At 40.8% G+C, this 21,417-nt stretch overlaps 1 protein-coding gene and 1 long non-coding RNA gene across 2 annotated transcripts in view; both read right to left on the bottom strand.

The window, feature by feature from the left end:
• The window catches only part of LOC133084819 (uncharacterized), a 29,788-nt gene extending 16,661 nt beyond the window's left edge, over positions 1 to 13,127 (bottom strand). Inside the window, exons 1-3 of the long non-coding RNA XR_009699471.1 lie at positions 13,109 to 13,127; positions 12,528 to 12,660; positions 5,331 to 5,440 (exon numbers count right to left, since the gene is read on the bottom strand). This is a non-coding gene — a long non-coding RNA (uncharacterized LOC133084819). The remainder of the gene's footprint in view (positions 1 to 5,330; positions 5,441 to 12,527; positions 12,661 to 13,108) is intronic.
• A 983-nt stretch (positions 13,128 to 14,110) lies between these two features.
• OTUD1 (OTU deubiquitinase 1) lies at positions 14,111 to 17,239 on the bottom strand. The gene has a single exon (XM_061181584.1). The coding sequence runs from the start codon at positions 16,807 to 16,809 to the stop codon at positions 15,328 to 15,330; it is 1,482 nt and encodes a 493-aa protein (XP_061037567.1). The 5' UTR covers positions 16,810 to 17,239; the 3' UTR covers positions 14,111 to 15,327.
• Positions 17,240 to 21,417: the final 4,178 nt, after the last annotated feature.

Below are 21,417 nucleotides of genomic sequence, written 5' to 3' on the forward strand. Positions count from 1 at the left end.
AGAGCAAAATACTGCCATTTGCAGCAACATGGATGGACCTAGACAGTATTATGCTAAGTGAAATAAGTCAGACAAAGACAAATACTCTATGTTATCCCTTATATGTGGAATCTAAAAAATAAAGCTAGTGAATATAACAAAACAGAAATAGATTCACGGATACAGAAAACAAACTAGTGGTTACCAGTGAGGAGGGGGAAGAGGGGAGAAGTGAGATAGGCATATGGGATTAAGAGACACAATGGAATATTACCCATGAAAAACAATGAAATAATGCCATTTGCGGCAATGTGGATGGACCTAGAGAATATCATACTAAGTGAAATACGACAGAGAAAGACAAATATTATATGATACACTTATATGTGGAATCTAAAAAATAATATAAATGAATCTATATACAAAACAGAAACAGACTCACAGACACAGAAAAACTTATGGTTACCATAGGGAATGGGAGGAGGGATAAATTAGGAGTATGGGATTAACAGATACAAACTATTATACATAAAATAGATAAGCAACAAGGATTTACTGTATAACACAGGGAACTATATTCAATATCTTGTAATAACTTATAATGGTAAATAATCTGAAAAAAATATACATACAACCAAATCACTTTGCTGTACACCTGAAACTAACACAACATTGTAAATCAACTATACTTCAATAAAACAAACAAAAACACAGCACTGAGCTAGAATCTGCAACATAGAGCTTGCAAGAATCTTTAACATATTGAATTTACTCTGTAATTTTTATTATTTACATATTTTTTTAATCAAATAGTTCAATAGTTTAAAATGGAAAACTGTCCCTGCTACAACCCTCCCACTCCCCAGAGGTAACTAGTTTCACTCTTTTAACCTTTATTCTGGTATTTGCCTCCATATTTTATTTTCTGTGTGTGTGTGTGTGTGTATTTATATTTATTTATTTATTGTTATTGGAGTATAGTTGCTTTACACTGCTGTGTCAGTTTCTGCTGTACAGCAAATTGAATCATCCATACATATACATATACCCCTCCTTTTTGGATTTCCTTCCCATTTAGGTCACCACAGAGTATGGAGTTCCCTGTGCTATACAATATGTTCTCATTAGTTACTTATTTTATACATAGTAGTGTATATATATCAATCCCAATCTCTCATTTCATCCCCTGCCCCGTTTTCCCCTTGGTATCCATATATTTGTTCACTAAGTTTGTGTCTCTATTTCTGCTTTGCAAGATCATCTATACCATAAGATCTATACCATTTTTCTAGATTTCACATATATGCATTAATATACGATATTTGTTTTTCTCTTTCTGACTTACTTCACTCTGTATGACCATCTCTAGGTCCAATGACACAATTGCAAATGACACAATTTCGTTCCTTTTTATGGCTGAGTAATATTCCATTGTATATATGTACCACATCTTCTTTATCCACTCCTCTGTCGATGAACATTTAGGTTGCTTCCATGTCCTGGCTTTTGTAAATAGTGCTACAGTGAACATTGCAGTGCATGTATCTTTTTGAATTGTGGTTTTCTCTGGGTATATGCCTAGGAGTGGGATTGCTGGGTCATATGGTAGTTCTATTTTTAGTTTTTTAAGGAACCTCCATACTGGTCTCTATAGTGGCTGTATCAATTTACATTCCCACCAACAGTGTAAGAGGGTTCCCTTTTCTCCACACCCTCTCCAGCATTTATTGTTTGTAGATTTTTTGATGATGGCCATTCTGACCAGTGTGAGGTGATACCTCATTGTAGTTTTGACTTCTATTTCTCTAATAATTAGTGATGTTGAGCATCTTTTCAAGTGTTTGCTGGCCATCTGTATGTCTTCTTTGGAGAAACGTCTATTTAGGTCTTCTGTCCATTTTTGGATTGGGTAGTTTGTTTTTTTAATATTGAGCTGCATGAGCTCCTTGTATATTTTGGAGATTAATGCCTTGTCAGTTGCTTCATTTGAAAATATTTTCTCCCATTCTGAGGGTTGTCTTTTCGTCTTGTTTATGGTTTCCTTTGCTGTGCAAAAGCTTTTAAGTTTAATTAGGTCCCATTTGTTTAGTTTTGTTTTTATTTCCATTTCTCTAGGAGGTGGGTCATAAAAGATCTTGCTGCGATTTATGTCAGAGAGTGTTTTTCCTATGTTTTCCTCTAAGAGTTTTGTAGTGTCTGGCTTCACATTTAGGTGTTTAATCCATTTTGAGTTTATTTTTGTGTATGGTGTTAGGGAGTGTTCTAATTTCATTCTTTTACATGTAGCTGTCCAGTTTTCCCAGCACCACTTATTGAAGAGGCTGTCTTTTCTCCACTGTATATTCTTGCCTCCTTTGTCATAGATTAGGTGAACATTGGTGCGTGGGTTTATCTCTAGGCTTTCTATCCTGTTCCATGTTTTTGTGCCAGTACCATACTGTGTAGATTACTGTAGCTTTGTAGTATAGTCTGAAGTCAGGGAGCCTGATTCCTGCAGCTCCGTTTTTCTTTCTCAAGATTGCTTTGGCTACTCGGGGTCTTTTGTGTTTCCATACAAATTGTAAAATTTTTTGTCTAATTCTGTGAAAAATGCCATTGGTAATTTGATAGGGATTGCACTGAATCTGTAGATTGCTTTGGGTTGTATAGTCATTTTCCCAATATTGATTCTTCCAGTCCAAGAACATGGTATATCTCTCCATCTGTTTGTGTCATCTTTGATTTCTTTCATCAGTATCTTACAGTTTTCTGCATACAGGTCTTTTTCTGCCTCTATATTTTAATATAATGTGCTTAGGGAATTCCCTGGTGGTCCAGTGGTTAGGACTCCACGTTCTCACAGCCAAGAGCCCGGGTTCGATCCCTGGTCGGGGAACTAAGATCCCGCAAGCCATACAGCAAGGCCAAAAATAAATATATAAATAAATAAAACAAAATAATGTGCTTATATTATAGTCATGTGAATTATTAATATAAATGTAATTTATATTCATATACACACATGGTACCATTAAGTTTAATATAAATACTTAAATTCTTCTTGATTTTTACTTTTAGATATTATATATTAATTTTCTACTACGGAAAACAAGAATTTAACTCTTACCTCACCCCACACACATACACATACTCCCCCTCCATTCTCAATATAATTATATATTTCATTTTTGCTAAATCAATATTCAGGGTGTATATGATTATGAAATTATCTTTCACAGTTCAATACACATACCTAATGGGTTTTGGTTATATTTCCTTTCCTTGTATAACTTTTTGTTTGCCCTAAAATTAGTAATTGTCTTTTCTTCCATTTGCTTAGTTTTCTGTTCCTCTCACTGGGCTATCCCAAAACTATTCGACACAGTGTCAATCCCCACCAACAACACTCACACTCGTTAGGTAAACTGTCTTCGTACAGCCAGGCCTCCTGAAGCCCAGAGTCCTCCTGCTCCAGGCTGACCCGCTGCCCAGTCTTTAACTTGAAGGTTCTTGCCACCACCATGATGGGGATTCCCTTTGTCTCATCTGAGATGGATGCCTGTTTCCCAGATCCTGTGTCTTAATTTTCCTTGGTTTACAGCCTCGTGTAGGTAGAACTTCAGCAGATTTCTGAGAAAAGTTGTGGGGGTGGTACGTTGTTTTGAGACTTGAATGTCTGAAAGTATGTTTATTCTACCCTCATTCTTAATAGTTTGGTGGGTGTAGTAAATATTGTTTATTTTCGATACCAACCAAGATCTTTTAATCACCTTCCCTTGGTAAATTTCCCACACCTTGAGTCTCACTTTTCCAAGGTAGAATCTTGAATGTGCTCTTTTGCTACTGGGGTTGGCAGAAGGAGGTATGCAGCCTAAGCTCTTCTAATGACACATACCTCTATGAGACTTCAGTTCAGAAGTAAGCAACGTGAGATAGTAGTTGTTTGCAGAATCCATCTTTTTGGAAAATGATGGAAATAGAGACATCTAGTCTGGAGGGGAGGGATGGCTCAAGAGTGAAGCTTCTTCATCATGCAGCCAGCTGTGCTGTCTGTGCTAGGTGTGGTAGTGGAGATGTCTTCTCAAGTGCAGCTCCCACAGTGGTCTTTGGGTGTGGACCTGGCACCTTGGTATACAAGCCTGCATTCTCTGGCTCACCAGAAAATTCCATAAACCACCTAAGCAATCTGAAGTCAATAAATTTCTTATCTGCTTAAACTAACTATATAGATTCTGCTGTTGACAATTAAGAATACTAACTGATATAGCTAGGTATAGAATTATAGCTTGGAAATCATTTTCCCTCAGAATTTGCAAAGCATTTTTCCATGGTCTTCTGTTATGATGTTTCTCTTGAGAAGTCTGATGCTATTCTTGTTCTAAGGTTCTGGATGTGACTTATTTTTCCCCTCTGAAGGATTTGAGGTTATTTTTTTATGCCTAATACTCTGAAATTTCTAGTTGAAATGCTGTGGCGTGGGTCTTTTTGCATTCATTTGGTGGCCACACACAGTTGTACATGTTGTGCACTGCACCACTTTAGGGAGCACTAATCTCATCGTAATCCATAGACACACCTGTATGGCTGTCCACAAAGACCCTGTGGACACTCTGTGGGACTTTACAATCTGGAGACGACTATTCTTGAGTTCTGGGAAATCTTTTGTATAGTCTTTCTTCTCAACCATTGTCTTTGTTCTACCTCTGGAAAACCTATTAGTCAAATATTGGGCTTCCAAGATTAATCTCATTTTCTTATTTTGTCCCTATTTTCCATTCCATGTCTCCTTGATCCACTTTCTGAGAGATTTCCTCCAATTTATCTTCCAAACTTCACCTGTGCTATTAGTTAACTTCAGCTGTGCTATTTTTAATTCACAAGAGTTCTTTCTAAAAATAGCAATTCCTTCTCCAGGATCTTGATCTTATCTCTCTGAAGATATCAATTATAGATTTATTTTTTCTTATTTTAGCTTTTCTTCCATTCACTGCATTCTGTCTCCTTTGTTTTTCCTTTTCACTTGCTGTTTCTTTTTCATTTGTCAGTGTCCCTTTTTTGCTTTAGATAGGATGCAAAATGCCTCAGTTTGAACCCCAGCCAACTTGACTCCAAAGACCTTTCTTAATGAGCAAAATAATTTGTGCAAGATACGATTATTATAGCCTCTAGTTATTAAAGATTTACCATACAACCTATGAGTTTACACAGTACTTAGCACAGTACCTACTCCTGGCAGTCAATATTTGTTGAATGAATTTGTTTCATTCAATATTATTCAATGAATATTTACTTCCTATTTCCAAGAACTATTTTCCTTTATTTTTCTTCTCTATTCAGCATATTAGCATGGCTTGCCCAGAGCACCTTCTCACCTCAATAAAAGTAGAGATACACTGGCCCATGTATTGCCATCTGTGTTCCTTGGCCGTCTTTTCTCTAGACATCATACAGACCACCACTCTTCTCTTGTGACAGTACATTCCTGCAACAGGATGGATAGACAGACAGACATATAGATAGATAATTTGGATATAGATACTTGGGTCAGTTATGGCTTTCTTTATATCAATTACTTTTGATTACTCCTGCTAAGAATATGCTTGTAGTACAGCTGCCCTGACTTAACTGGGAGAACCGCCCTATCCTGCTCAAAAAGAACTTTAGTGACCATCTCTTGGGGTGAGTTATCTTTGCAGTTGGCTGCTCTGACCCATGTATATGAATATTCTTATTAACCTTAACTTGAGAGGGGAAGCCTCATCCTTAAATTATAAATATGACTATTATATGGAGCCTCTAGCCCACTAAGTACCCACTAATGGTATGTTTGTTTGTTTTCTTTTTTAGCGGCTGAGGTGAAGTTTCCTTATTTTCTTTTAAAGACTTAGTAAATTAGTGAAAATTAGGAAAGACCACTTAATTTTAAGCAGAGTAGACCACATAAAACTATTCTAAAAGAAAACCAAGCAGGACAATATAAAAGAAAAATAATTCAAAACTAGAGAAAGAGGGGGATTTCCCTGGTGGCGCAGTAGTTAAGAATCCGCCTGCCAATTCAGGGGACACGGGTTCGATCCCTGGTCCAGGAAGATCCCACATGCCGCAGAGCAGCTAAGCCCATGCGCCACAACTACTGAGCCTGCGCTCTAGAGCCTGCGAGCCACAACTACTGAGCCCGCCTGCCACAACTACTGAAGCCCGCGCACCTAGAGCCTGTGCTCCGCAACAAGAGAAGCCACCGCAATGAGAAGCCTGCGCACCGCAACGAAGAGTAACCCCCGCTCGCCACAACTAGAGAAAGCCCACGCACAGCAACAAAGACCCAACGCAGCCAAAAATTAATTTTTAAAAAAATAGAGGAAGAGGGAAAAGTAAAACCAGCAACATCCTAAAGAAGCATGATCCATAAAAACCTAAAAAGGAAAAAGTTTTATGTACTGTTCTTTCTGAAGAAAACCAAGGCTTGTGTTGAAGGCCAGGTTATCGAGATATTTCTGATATACTAAAGAACAATTAAGAATAGAAATAGAAAACTAGCAGCCTTCTCAAAATATGGAAGGCTTTGCAACATGTATATATTTAATCTGTGGCAAACACATTGTTGAGGAGCTGATCAGGAACCCTAATTATGGCAACTATTAATTCTACTTTTATATCTTTGTAATGCAAAACAAGTTAATGTATATTTTATTCACTTTTTTCCCAGATACTTCAATATTATAATTTTCTTTTTAAAGAATTTTCTTCTTAATTTCTTTTTATTACAACAGCTTAGCTTAACTGTTAAAATTATGCTGTCTATTCCTGTAGGGTCAAGCTGTTTTCTAAATTACTATAGCCATCTCTTTACAAATTGCCACAATTCTGAGTAGTAGTGACATCTGCCAACAGTCAATCAATAAAACGAAAAGGTAATGAAAAATCTGTCAGAGAACTATCTTCTATGGAAAAGTTCAACATACATCTTAAATCTCTCTCTTCTTTGTCCTGGAATTCTGTATAAGCTGGAATTACTGAGGAATTCTGTATATACCTGGAATTACTGGGGTGTCTGTCTCAGGCACCTACTGTTTATAGAGACATGAGCATTGTTTAAAGTAAAAAGCATAATTGTTTACTCCCCCAGGTTTGCACTTTTCAACAAGATGGCAAAGGTAGTGAAATGATAGCCAAGTATTTCCTGACTGTGTTCTACTTCTTTCATTCCTATTACATCACCAGTATAGCTCAAATTTCACTGCAAGAAAAAGAAAGTGTGAATGTTTCCTGTTTGTCATTAGAACTGAAAGCCTTATTTGAGTTTATTTTACAAATTGGCTGCACAGGTGTTCTGTGACACATTGGCACAAATTCCCTCCACAATTACCTATTTTGCACACCACTTTGTTGTACTTTGATAAGCTAAGAAATGCAACCACATAGTCCATTGCTAAAATTATTCAGAGAACTTCCAATCTAAGTGGAACATTCGTTTAGACTCAGTCATTACTTCAAGCAAAATCACTGAGACTGCCTCTCTACACATTGCCAATCTACTTGACATCAACACTTCCTAAAATCATTCCAATTCAAAGTATAAAAGGCTGGGAGGGAGTAGGGCAGGGAGTGGGAAGAAAGGGAGAGGGTTCTACTTTAACTGCTTTAAAATATTAAATGAACATATACCACTGGACTTTTTTCAAATTGTCATTGTCTATTTGAAAACAAACTTACGGTAACCAAAGGGGAAAGGTGGGGGGAGGGATAAATTAGGAGTTTGGGATTAACATATACACACTACTATATATAAAATAGATAATCAACAAGGACCTACTGTCTAGCACAGGGAACTCTACTCAATATTCTGTAATAACCTATATGAGAGAAGATTCTTATGTGGGAGAAGAATCTGAAAAAGAATGGATATATGTATAAGTATAACTGCACTTGATCTTAGCCAAAAGGCTGAGAAGCGATGTATAACTGAATCCCTTTGCTGTACGCCTGAAACTAACACAACATTGTAAACCACCTACACTCTAATACAAAATAAAAATTAAATTTAAAAAATTGTCATTCTATTGTCTATTGTCAAAAATTGTCTAAATTCTACTTGTCAGCATACTAATGCAAGGTGCCTACTGAACCTGTTCAACCATTGTAATCAGTATGAGGAAAAAAATTTTACTTTCAAGGAAAGGGAAGGCCAGGATGAGGAAGACTAACTTATTTACACAATGCAGACATAATATACATTTATTAAAGAAGTATTACAGAGAGGAAATTTTTCTAAAATTCTTATTTGTACTAGACCTATGTGTACTGTGATTTGGAGTCTTCAATGAAGACCTGATATTTGAATTACTTCATCATGAGCACATCTTGGTGGACTGGAAAACTAAATACAAAAATGCATAGCATGGTAACTAGACTAATCATGGTGATCATTTTGAAAGGTATAGAACTATTAAATCACTATGTTGTGCACCAGTAACTAATATAGTGTTGTAGGTCAATTGTACTTCAAAAACAAACAAACAAACAAACTCACAGAGAAAGTGATCAGATTTGTGGTTACCAGAGGTCAGGGGTCAGGGAAGGAGGAACTGGATGAAGACAAAGGGTACAAAATTCCAGTTATAACTTAGTAGTAGGGATGTAATGTACAACATGATAAATATAATTAACACTTCTGTATGCTATACATGAAAGTTGTTGAGAGGAAATCCTAAGAGTTCTCATCACAGTGGAAAAAAATATTTTTTCTATTTCTTTAATTTTGTATCTATCAGATGAAGGATGTTCACTAAACTTACTGTGGTAATCATTTCACGATGTATGTAAGTCAAATCGTTATGTTGTACACCTTAAACTTATACAAGGCTGTATGTCAATTATATCTCAATAAAACTGGAAGAAAAGAAAGAATCACAAAAATTCAAAAGATTTGACTATTTAAAAAGTTAAAACTTTGATATATTTTTAAAATACACCATTAGGAAACATAAACACTATCGATAAAAATGCATAAGCAAAAGGAAGACAATGGCAGGTACATGCTATAAAGGATTCCATATGCCAGAGGTGGAGCAAAATACTAACCAGGCAATGACAAGTCAACTCCAATTTTGAGGATTAGGACAACTAACCCATGTTGTTTTGTTTTGTTTTTTTGTTTTAATGTGCCACTGCACACATTCACAAGTCCCTTAATCAGACAAATTCAGCATTTCCAGGATACCACTAAAGAATGCAAAGAAGAAGACAAAGGTAAAAAAGCTCTCTGGTTGACCAAAAACTAAAGCTTAAGCACATTACTCATAGCAGAGCATCCTGGTCACGAATGAGAAACCCATTTCCTATTATCTTAGAGACAGTTCTGACAAGCATGTTTGATGGTGTCTCTAATTCAACATGGGAAATTATGATGGAGAATTAAGGCTGGAAAGAGACAGTGGTGAGAGGAACAATCAGAAAGTGAGGGAGGAGACAGGAGAGAATAAAACACAAAGATAAAAGTCCCAACTCTCTGAGAGCCTTTAAAGTACAAAGGGACTGTCACATCTCAGCAATCTGCCAAGGCTTCACGGCCATTGACCCATGCCATCATGAGGCCTCTCAGTCATTAAGGGAAGATTAAACTGTATTGTTATTTTACAAAGGCAAATAAGTGTACCATAGATTCCTTTTTTTAAAAAAATATTTATTGAGTATATATGGTATACTGCTATAAAGTGAATGGTGGGTTTTTAAATTTATTTATTTTATTTACTTTATTTTTGGCTGCACTGGGTCTTTGTTGCTGCATCCAGGCTTTTCTCTAGTTGCGGCGAGCAGGGGCTACTCTTTGCTGCAGTGTGCAGGCTTCTCATTGTGGTGGCTTCTCTTGTTGCGGAGCTCGGGCTCTAGGCGCATGGGCCCTAGAGCGCAGGCTCAGTAGTTGTACCGCACGGGCTTAGTTGTTCCGCAGCACGTGGGATCTTCCCGGACCAGGGCTCGAACCCGTGTCCCCTGCATTGGCAGGTGGATTCTTAACCACTGCGCCACCAGGGAAGCCCCATAGATTACTTTTTAAAGAATTTTATCAAAAGCAGTCTTTCTGTTTTTTATTTTACACATAAATGGACTGTTCAATTATTTAGAAAATTCACTTGTGAGAAAGCAGGCTAGATAACGTTTTACTACAAATAGTCTGATGACCGTGAACTCTCTAAACATTACTCACAGAATTATTGCCACTGGCCTAATTTACAGTAGGAAGAAATACACTGATTTTTCTCCCAATAGGTCTGTTTTGATCTGATTCATGCTACTTGCCCAGGCCCCATACCAATGGCATAAGCATGCAGCCAGGACTATTGAACACAACAGTCCTAAAGCATGCTTGAAATCTGTGCAACATTTCTTCCCCAACCAAGCCACAGAGAGAAAACATAGCAAAACTAGGAATTGCTGTAGACTGGACTTGGGTTGGATGTTACCCCTAAAGCAAGTCAGAGCAACTCCCTTTGGATATGGCAACACCTTCAAAATCACTTCAAATTAGTGAAGTTCTACTTTTAAATAATCTTTCTGAGCTGAGGCCTCAAGATTTGGAAGATGACACAAAGATAAAATCAATAAATTCTAATTTCTGGTTTCAAAACCTATTTTTTCCCATTATAGAATTCAATACTTTAATACTCTTTTTATACTACTTCAGTTTAAAATGCTCAGAATTACTTTGGCAGTGATGATTACCAGTAATTGTAGAGTCAAATCATCTTTAATTTTCACATCCACCAACTAAATATTCCCAAGCTCATACTTCCCTTCAATTTCTTCCTTCGGGGGCTTCCCTGGTGGCGCAGTGGTTAAGAATCCGCCTGCCAATGCAGGGGACACGGGTTCGAGCCCTGGTCCGGGAAGATCCCACATGCCGTGGAGCAACTAAGCCCGTGCACCACAACTACTGAGCCTGCGCCCTAGATCCACAACTACTGAGCCCACAAGCCACAACTACTGAGCCCATGTGCCACAACTACTGAAGCCCACGTGCCTAGAGCCCGTGGTCTGCAACAAGAGAAGCCACCACAATGAGAAGCCCGCGCACCGCAATGAAGAGTAGCCCCCACTTGCCGCAACCGGAGAAAAGCCCACGTGCAGCAACAGAAACCCAACGCAGCCAAAAATAAAATAAACAAAATAAATAAATTTATATATAAAAAAAGATATGGCCCATTCAATAAAAGGTATGCAAAGTTAAATAATAATGAGATGCCTTATTTAAAAAAAAAAAATTTCTTCATTCAGTGAGTGTTTACTGAACATTTACTCTGCTAGGTACTGGGCTGGAACCCACGAGACTCATGATGGAACATAATAGAGCCCATGCCCATTGCACTTAGTACATTTGGGGAATGAAACTGAATTAAATGCCATCTAGTTTCTCAGTGCCTCTTTGAGATAGTTATAGACACTCTAGGGATGTCAAAAGAAATAAACACTAAAAAAAGAGTGGATATATGTATATGTATAACTGATTCACTTTGCTGTACACCTGAAACTAACACAACATTGTAAATCAACTATACGCCAATAAAAATTTAAAAATAAATAAATAATAAGGTCTGGACTTATGATCTCATGTGACAAATAACTTAAATTTGAATACGTTACACATTTGAAGTATACACTCTTGAATTATTCCACTACAACTACCTACATATGAATTTATCCGATGTCCAAAGGTCTGAAATCTGTTTTTATTCTCAATGCACTTCCTTCATATGAGCACATTGAATAGCACGGTAAAATTTTAGAGTTTAAACTTTCTCATCTCTTTGGGAAAGAGGAAAACCACATAAAGTAGTGAGATTATCTCGATCCCTTTTTTTTTTCAGTACAAAAATTATGACGAAAACATTGCAGTATAAGACTATATTTACCCAAGCTGAAGATAACCAATTCTGATGTTCAAAGGATGCTAATGCATTTCCTCTCCTCTATAAAATGTGGTTTCTGAGAAAAGGCTTTGTGCCTAATGAAATGTTACTATATAAAGCATATGAACTACCAGTTTAGAGAAATGTAACTTAAGAATCACAGGTACATGCCCTCATGCAACTTATCAATAGCGGTTTACTTAAAATTAAAAATGCTACCATGAGTCTGTTTTATCTTAGAGAAAAATGTGAGTGGAAAATGAACAAAAGGATCAAGGAATTAGGTTTTAGGTTTTCACCAAAATCCTGACCTACTAGGCCATTTTAGTTTTTAAATGACAGTAATTAAAAAAAAAAAAAAAAATCACACTAATAGTTATTTGTCTCATAGTTTTTATCTAGGTACCCCTTCAATAAAATTTTAAGTTACTAGTATGACTTTCATACTACTTTACCTGAAAACACAACTGGATTTACTTATAGATTCTATACTCCCCCATCATAATTTATGGGGGAGTAAACTCTAAAGAAACTTTAGCTCATAGCATCAACTGCTTCCTTCACACAGTTTTGAGCCTCTTAGCTGCTACATGAGTAACTGAAGGAATAAACTGTTTAATAAATCTGTCTGCTAAAAGGAAATCAGAGTCAACCACATTTCCATACCTTCCACTGTTCAAGTCCTCGGTGATCCAGAATTGCTACTACAAACAAAACTGGTATGGCAGTAGAAAATAAACATGGAGCATAGGGAGTGACGAATATTACATTTCTTCCAAACGACGACGACAACGAAAAACTATAAAAAGAGGATGAGAAAAACATAAACCTTTCAGGCAAGACAACCAAAATAACATGGTGCCACGTAATACAATCTTGGGACCCACTGAATTTTATTTAAACGTGTATCACCCTCCTTGGGAATCTAAATCAAGGACTTGGGATCCTAATTTGAAAATGAAACAGAACAACATAGAGGGAACTGTTTCCTCAAAATAGTAATGGCCTCACAGATACCTTTTAGGAACTTATACCTAATCAAATCTATTCATTCCTTCTGTAAACTTTAAGCATCCCCAAATTTTATACATCTCTAAATAAGGTAGAGAAAAGGGGGAAAACCACATTTAGCTGCGTAATTCAAATAGAAGTATTTCTTTCTTCCCAAGTTACATAATTAGGGAAGCCATGAAGCAAACCTTATCTTACTTAAAAACCAGAGATTCATGATCAGGTAACATTTAAACCTTTGACCAATTGCCTTTCCTTGATAACCAATGGGATCCTTCCACTAGTATTTATTTATTTATTTATTTATTTATGGCTGTGTTGGGTCTTCGTTGTTGCACGCGGGCTTTCTCTAGTTGCGGTGAGAGGGGGCAACTCTTCGTTGCGGTGCGTGGGCTTCTCATTGTGGTGGTTTCTCTTGTTGCAGAGCACGGGCTCTGGGCACGTGGGCTTCAGTAGTTGTGGCTCACGGGCTTAGCTGCTCTGCGGCATGTGAGATCTTCCCGGACCAGGGCTCGAACCCGTGTCCTCTGCATTGGCAAGCGGATTCTTAACCACAGCGCCACCAAGGAAGTCCCTCCATTGGTCCTTGACCATCCTTCCACAGTCAAGCAAGGAACTCAAAGTCAATTGTCTATAACCATGACATCAACTGAAAACTAAAAAATCCAAACTAGCTGTGCTTATCCTGCAATAGGCATACCAGCACTATGTATACAGACACTACCAGCATTATGTATACAGACACGCTTCTCAACTAAATCTGATAACACATTTTAAAATTAATGCATTCCCTTTATCTCAAGAGGCCAAACTGGATAAAAGTAAGGCCACTGCTTTGTTTACTCTTTAAAACATTAAAATCTGTGCTGACAGTGAGTGGCACACAAAACTATACTTAGACATTGTGCTGGTTAACACAATACTTGCACTTCCCTGTTCATTAGCCATTGGTACATCTATAGTCTTAGGAATTACAATGAGAAATAATGAGAGCAATTTCCTGAGTTACTCCACCTTTAAATTACATTTCATTGAGACTTATCCTCTGAAATTACTGGTTGTCCTATCCTGTTTATGTGAGAACTTAAGAAACCTCTCATAATTCTGACATCTTTACACATGAAAAAAAATTGTATACATGTAAGAAAGGTTCCTACAGATGTCACTTTATCATTTAAAAATCACTTTAGCCAAAAAGACGTAAAAGTAAAATTACACATTTTATTCATTCATTCCATCAGCTGAGAATTGCTCAATTGTACAAATACGATATTGTACAAAAAAATCACAAAATGTTACAAAATAAAAAAGTACAAACTGCATTACTTAATAAATACGACTAAAAGTAGTTAAAGTGGAAATGAGATAGGTTTTAGGTTGGAAACATTGTTTGACCCAGCAAACCATACAAGCTCTTGTATACAGACATTTTTATTTGTACATAATACAGGGCAATCCTATTTTGCCTTGTGAAAGAATTTAAAAGGAATAGACTCTGAAGACATATTCTTCTGCTGGAAAATAACTGCCAAGGTTGGTTGGGGGCATTTATGCCATTAGTTTTTCAATCTCTCGGTTGAATCCAAGAGGCTATATATAAAGCAAGAGGCTTATCTCGTCACAAAGTCTTCTATCACGTTACAATTATTTTTTCAACAAAATGACAAATATAAATAAAAACAATTGAGAGCACCAGACAATCTACTCTAAACCTCAACCAGAGTACAGAATAATCACTCTGCCATCAGCAAATATCAGACTTTCATTCAAGTAAGAGCTGGTACTATTCTTTAAAGAAAAAAAAAAATTCTTCCCATAACCTCCCCTTAAGTATTTTCTCTTTAAAAGGTTGACCATTTCTAGAAAAATAATGATTTTCCAAACAACAAATCTGTTTCATCAAAACGGAATGGGCCAATCATCTGGTAATATGAATGCATCAATATCCATTTTAAATAATTACTTACGAACTGTAAAATTCAAATTCAACAACAAAAAATACTAAATCACAAACTCTGTTCAAAATAATAAACTTCATATAAAGCACTTCTCTGGATTTACGCCGGAAAGCTGTGTCAAAATGGAACACGTCATAGATGAAGATACACCAATTGTTAAAAATGTTGTGCAAAAATACATTTTTATAGAAAATAGATTACCAGGAATGAACAAAATTTACACTGTGAGAAATCAGCTTGCAAATTAAGTAGTGCCAACTTTATACAGCAAATGATAAATAGCAGTAGGATCACCCAAAGCTATCATGAAACATCACTTAGGTGCCCAGCAACCTTCAGCTCTGAGGAGAAAACATTCAAAAACATGATTAAGGCATTACACCTACAGTAAATCTACTTCAAAGTTTAAAAGTGCTATTACCCTGATTAGAGTTCATGTAATTCTCCAAACACAAATTAGGTCTGCAATTTTCCCAGGGTGGAGAAGTTCAGACACTTCAAGAGCATGCGTTTTGTTCAATATACATTTTGGATAGGGATATGGCCATGGACTTGGCGAGTTCTTCGTCGCGTTTTCTTTGCACTTGAGTCTGCCTGCACCAAGTGTCATACTCCGGATTAGGATAGGAGTGATCAAACACCGCGTCGTAATGTCCGTTACTGAGCCAACTGAGCCAAATGCTAGGCCTTAGGGAATCCTCTGGGCCCAAATAGTGAATCATGGTAGACACCGTGGGGCTCTCCAGCCTCCCGCCAGTAGTTAGATGTACATTCACGTTCAGCATCTGCCCCATGGCCAGAAGTTCAGGGTACCCGGCCCACGCCCCGTCCTGAGCAGCGGCGATGATAAACTCCCCCACGTCGCCCTCAATCAGGGGGCTAAAGTGGTCGAGGTGGTCGGCGATGTGGTGCACCGTCTGCTCTCGCAGCTCTCGGTGCAGGCTCTGGTCCCCGTACACCGCCTTGCTGACCGCTCGGTAGAGACAGTTGCCGTCGGGAATGATGTGAAATCGGTACTTGTTCCTCTGCCGCAGGTACTTGTCCTGCCTCTCCACCTCGGCCAGGTACAGGGCCAGCTTCTCGTCCTTGGGATCCGACCTGGAGACGATCGCCGCCTCGGCCGCGCCGCCCGGGACCGCCTCGCCGCTCCGCGCCGGAGGCCCCTCGGCCTCCGGGTCGGGCCGCCGCGGCTCGTCGGCGCTGGGAGGAGGGTCGCCGCGGTCGCCGGCCCTGTCCCAGCCCCGGAGGCTCCTCTCCTTCGGGCGCTCCTCGGCCCACGGGCCGGGGCCAGCTTCCGGGCTCCCCGTGGGCGGCGCAGGGCCGCGGTGCTTGGCGGCGGCCAGGGCCTGGCGGTGTTCGCTCAGTCGGAAGTTTCTGTCGGGCCCCTCGCGGGCCGCGTCCAGGCCGGCGGGCTCGGGGCCGTCGGGCCTCAGCAGCTCCTCCAGGAGCCAGGCCGAGGAGCCCCGCCGCGGCGGGACCGGCGCGCCGGGCGGCGGGGCCAGCAGGAGGCACCGGCCGCGCGGGGCGGCGGGCGCCGCGGCGCCGGGCTCCGGGCCGCGCAGCAGGAGCCGGTCGGCGCCCAGGGCCCGCACGGTGATCTGCGCCGTGGACGTGTAGTGCGGCGGCAGCGGCGGCTTGCAGGACCCGCCGGGCGGCCCGGCGGCGGCGGCGGCGGCCGAGGCGGGGGCGGCGGCCTCAGACACCATCTCGAAGCAGGAGGAGAAGGCGGGCATCTTGGCGGCGGGGGCGGCAGCGGCTTCGCGGGGCTCGGCGGCCGCGGGCGGCTGGCACTCACCGGTATCGGGCTCTGACGCGCTGCCGGCGGGTCCCGGGGGCTGCAGCGAGACCTTGAACGGGGCGGCGGCGGCGGCGGCGGCGGCGGCGGCGGCGGCGGCGGCGGCGGGCGGAGCGGGGGCTGCGGCCGTGGGACCCGGGCCCCCGGCTGGGTAGTGGGTGCAGACGCTGCTGTAGAGCTGCATGTCCCTGCCCGCCGCTCGGCCCCTTATAGGCGCGCCGAGCCCCGGTGAGGGGACACACCCTCCGGGCCCGGGGGAGGGGGCCGGCCGAGCGCGGTGACCCAGTGCCCCGAGAATAGAAATGACCAAAGGGCGGCCGGCGCGTCAGGAGCCGCATATAGCGCCCGGGGCCCCGCCAAATTCCTGCTGCGCCACAGCACGCGGTGGGGGCGGGGAGGGGACGCGCGCTCGACCCCTGCCGGCGCGCTCGGCCCGCAGACCCGGGACGCGTGCGCCCGCTGCCGCTGCTCCGGCCCGCGGCGGCCGCTGGGGATTCTCGGAGGGAGCCGCCCGCCCTGCTGGAGCGCGTCCCACCGGCGAGGAGCAGCGCGCGGCTCGCTGAGGGGCCAGGAGGCGGGGCCGCGGTTGTTTACCTCAGGCCGCGCGGCCGCGTCACGTGCCCCCGCTGGAATGCGCGGCTCGTCGCGTCCCCCATTCAACCGCCCGGGTTCGTCCTGCCCCTCCTGCTCGCCCCGCCCTGTTCGGCGACGTCATGGGCGTGGCCCGCGGCGCGGGCGCGCGGGCGGGAGAGTGCGGAGGCTCGGAGCTCTCTGTAAGGTCAAGGGGCTCCTTGCCGCTGCCCCACCTCAGCCGTAGTTTTAGACGCCGCGCTTTTCTGGGCTGCTGCAGCGGTCGTGGCGGGATGGGCACTGCTTGGGGCGGGCTAGAATGCTGAAAGTGCGCGTTTCGGAAGAAGCTTCCGGGTTCGGTATGGAGAACGGAGAGCTGCCCTGAAACCTGCACGGCCTCTGCCTGGTCACAGCACCACTGCTGTCTTTTTCATTCAGTCCCTTGGGTTGTATTGTTAACGTAGCGTAACGCCTCCCTTTCTCCCCAGCACCTTGCTGCCCTGCTAAACCGAAACCAACTTTTCTGCAGCCCTAACCCGTGACGACGAGCAAATACAAGACGGGCGAAATACCAAATGCCTAACCGAGCCTTTTGAAACTAGGGGCAGCTGCTAACCATGGGTCAGAGGCAAAGTAGAGAGGGTCGTGATGCATCGCGAATGTGTTGAAATTGAATAGAATTTTGAACATAGTTCTACCCAATTGTGGTAGTTGTCCCTGTTTGTAAAGGAAAGCCGTAACACGCACATGATCAACCGTGTACTGACTATAGTAGTAGGCAGCTCTTGCTATATTCTGAGCTTTGATCACATGCTAAACTAACAGGCCCTAAACGTTCAAAGGGAACCTAGGAAGCTGTCCCACCGTTTTACTGATGAGGAAATAGCTTACGTTGTGGCGTACGCCTCCCCCGACCCTTCCGCTGAAACGTAAATTCCATGTATGGAAGGCTTAGTCTTGGAAACGAAAGGTTTGTTAGAGTTACGATCCCTAGTACAGAGCCTGGCACGTAGTTGGAACTAATTAATATTTACTGAATGAATGAATTAATGGAAGAGGCGTTCCCAAGACACTGGAAAAGCCAGAATTACGATCCCGGTTTCCTGATCCCAGCAGCGTTTGCTCGGGTCACATGAACCTGTTAGGCAAATGAACTCAGAAGGAAAAACAACCACTTAAAAGTCTAACCGTCTTTTCAGCTTCTGGTGACACCCCATTGGGAGCTTGTAGACCCCACTGGCTAACTAGAAAAGGGAAATTACTTAGATTTCATCACTGCTTTGAGGGTTATCTGTTGCTCTGTGTATTCAGCAGTTCACCCTGAGCTCTACCTGTAGCCTTTCAGTATCTGGCGATCTGAAACAGAAGACAAAACAATTAACAATAAAATAACCCCTAAATCGTATTTACTGAGTAGCCATCGTGTGCCTAGCCGAGCTAGCAAACAGGAGCATGGAGGGAGATAAGGAAACTATTTAAAAATGTAACTCCTAAAGCAAGAATGTGTTTTGAACAGACTGGAGTAAACACAGGGGGAAAAAAAAAAAAACAAGGCTAAGTACACAGAAGACAGGCTAGGTCTGATGTACCAAATTAGGAATGTCAAAAAAAATTCAATTGAGTAAATTTGATGATCTGATTGGCTTTAGTAAGATATTCGGGCTTAATTCCATCAGGCAACATCCCATCCAGCAGCTAGAAGGGTGCTTCCACCTGTTGTAGAAAATGGAAAGTTTTTTTTATAGGAAGAAGGGTGGGGTAAGGGCGTTATTAGCAAAAAAGAAGAAAGAATTATTTTTAGGTCAGGACTTTGGTGTGGGGTGGCGGCGTGTGAGTGTTCCATCATGCAGACTGCTTCTTCCTCTGGGGAATGGAGAAGGCCTACATGACAGGTGAGCTCAGTGGTGCTGATCAGAATAATTCCAAACCGGTTGATTAAGATTACATTTTTAAAAATAAAAATAAATAAATAAAAAAAAGATTACATTAAAAAAATTTTTTTCATAGCTATTTCCTTTATTTTTTAATTCATTTATTTTGGAGTATAGTTGAGTTACAATGTTGTGTTAGTTTCAGGTGTACAGCAAAGGGATTCAGATATATATATATATACATATATATATACACATATATATATGTATATATATATATACTTTTTCAGATTATTTTCCCATATATGATTAAGATTACATTTCAGCAGAAGGTTGAAACTGCAATTAAGTCTTGGTTTGTTGTTGTGGGACCATTTTCGGGCCTATTCTTTCTTTCTTTTTTATTTAAAACAGGAACAAATATCAACAAAGATGTGAAGATTCAAAACTTTAATATACGTGAAGCCTCTTTTTTCAATTTTTCCTTTTAGTCTGTGTGGGGATGGTAGACTATATACCTCAGTGCATATTCACTGTGAGACTCAGCGTCCACTCTGTATCTTGGTCTGGAAAATCTTCCTAGAGGAGGTGGTACTTCAAGAGACTCAAAGCAGGGATGATTGCCAGTCTTGGAAATGAGAGTTGTTTTCTGCCCTTGGAGTGTAAGAGAAGGTAAGGCCTGCAAGTGATAGCAAAGAGATTAGGGTATGAAAGAGGGGGAGGCAAGTTCAGTTCCTTGAAGTGCCATCTGAAAAGAATTCCTAATGATTGTCTTCTGGAAAATCATCTGTCTAGCATATTTCGGTGCCATGCAGAAAACTGGCAGAAGTTTAGAAAAATAGGCTTCTTGAATAGGCTAGAAAAAACAGAAAATTTCAGCAACTAGCCACCAAAAGTTAGCAACAAGACAATCAATAGGTTAAAACAAAACAAAAAGGACAAGGCATTTAATCAATGAATATTTATTGAGCACCAGCTTTGCTCCCAGCATGGTGCCAATTACAGGGAATTCAGACACAGATTCTGTCCTGCAGCCCAGGCAGCAGAAACCTAACCACTAAAGGCATCTTTGTAAAATAGGACCCAATCCCAGCATGTTTTTTGAAGATACATACATGTATGTATGTATCTTAGCTGCATTCCTTTAAAGAAAAAAAATTCCCAACCTCTTCCCCTCCTACCAAAATAAAACTTTTAAAAATGCAAACAATTTGGACTTCCCTGGCGGTCCAGTGGTTAAGATCCCAGGCTTCCACTACAGGGAGCACAGATTCGATCCCTGGTCGGGGAACTAAAGATCCCGCTTGCCGCACAGTGTGGCCAAAAAAAAAAAAGCTAACATTCATTCATTTAGTCACCCATTAAATCATCATTTATTTACAAACCTAATATGAAAAATCATCTTGAAAAAGAATAAAGTTGGAAGACTCGTGCTTCCCAATTCCAGGACTTACTACAAAGCTACAGTCATAAAGACCATGTGGTACTGGCATAAAGGTAAACATATAGATTGGTGGAATAGAACTGAGAGTCCAGAAATAAAGCCATATGTGTATGATCAATTGTCTTTGACTGGGTGGCAAGACAATTCAATGGGAGAAAGAATAGCTTTTTCAACAAATGGTGCTGGGACAACTGGATATCTACATACAAAAGAATGAAGCTGGACCTTCAAAAAATTAACTTAAAATGGATCAAAAGTAAGAGCTAAGATTATCAAATCCGTAGAAGAAATTTGAGGCAGAAATCTCAGTGCACATGGATCAGGCAATTGTTTCTTAGATGTGACACCAAAGAAGACAACAAAAGAAAAAAATAGTAAGTTGGACTTCATCAAAACTAAAAACTTTGTGCTTCAGAGGACACCATAAAGTGAAAAGACAAACAGAAGAATGGGAAACTATATTTACAAGTCATATATCTGATAAGGGACTTTGAAATATATAAAGAATGTATTAAAAAGTCTTATAATTCAATAGTAGAAACACAAATAACCCAACTTTTAAATGGACACATAATTTGTATAGACATTCCTCCAAAGAAGATATACAAACAGCCAATAAGCACATGAAAAAATACTCAACATCGTTAGTCGCTAGGGAAATGCAAATCAAAACCTACAGTGAGATCTACCTCATACCCACTAGGATGGCTGAAATAAAAAAAGACAGACAATAGCAAGTGTTGGTGAAAATGTGGAGAAATTAGAACCCTATACATTGCTTGTAGAATTTTAAAATGGAACTTTGAAAACATTTTGAAAAACAATTTGGTGATTCTTCAAAAGTTTACACATAGAATTACCATAGGATCTGGTAATTACACTGCTAGGCATATAACCAAGAAATATG

Source organism: Eubalaena glacialis, chromosome 2, assembly GCF_028564815.1.
Source record: "Eubalaena glacialis isolate mEubGla1 chromosome 2, mEubGla1.1.hap2.+ XY, whole genome shotgun sequence".
In the NCBI taxonomy this organism is placed as follows: Eukaryota; Metazoa; Chordata; class Mammalia; order Artiodactyla; family Balaenidae; genus Eubalaena; species Eubalaena glacialis.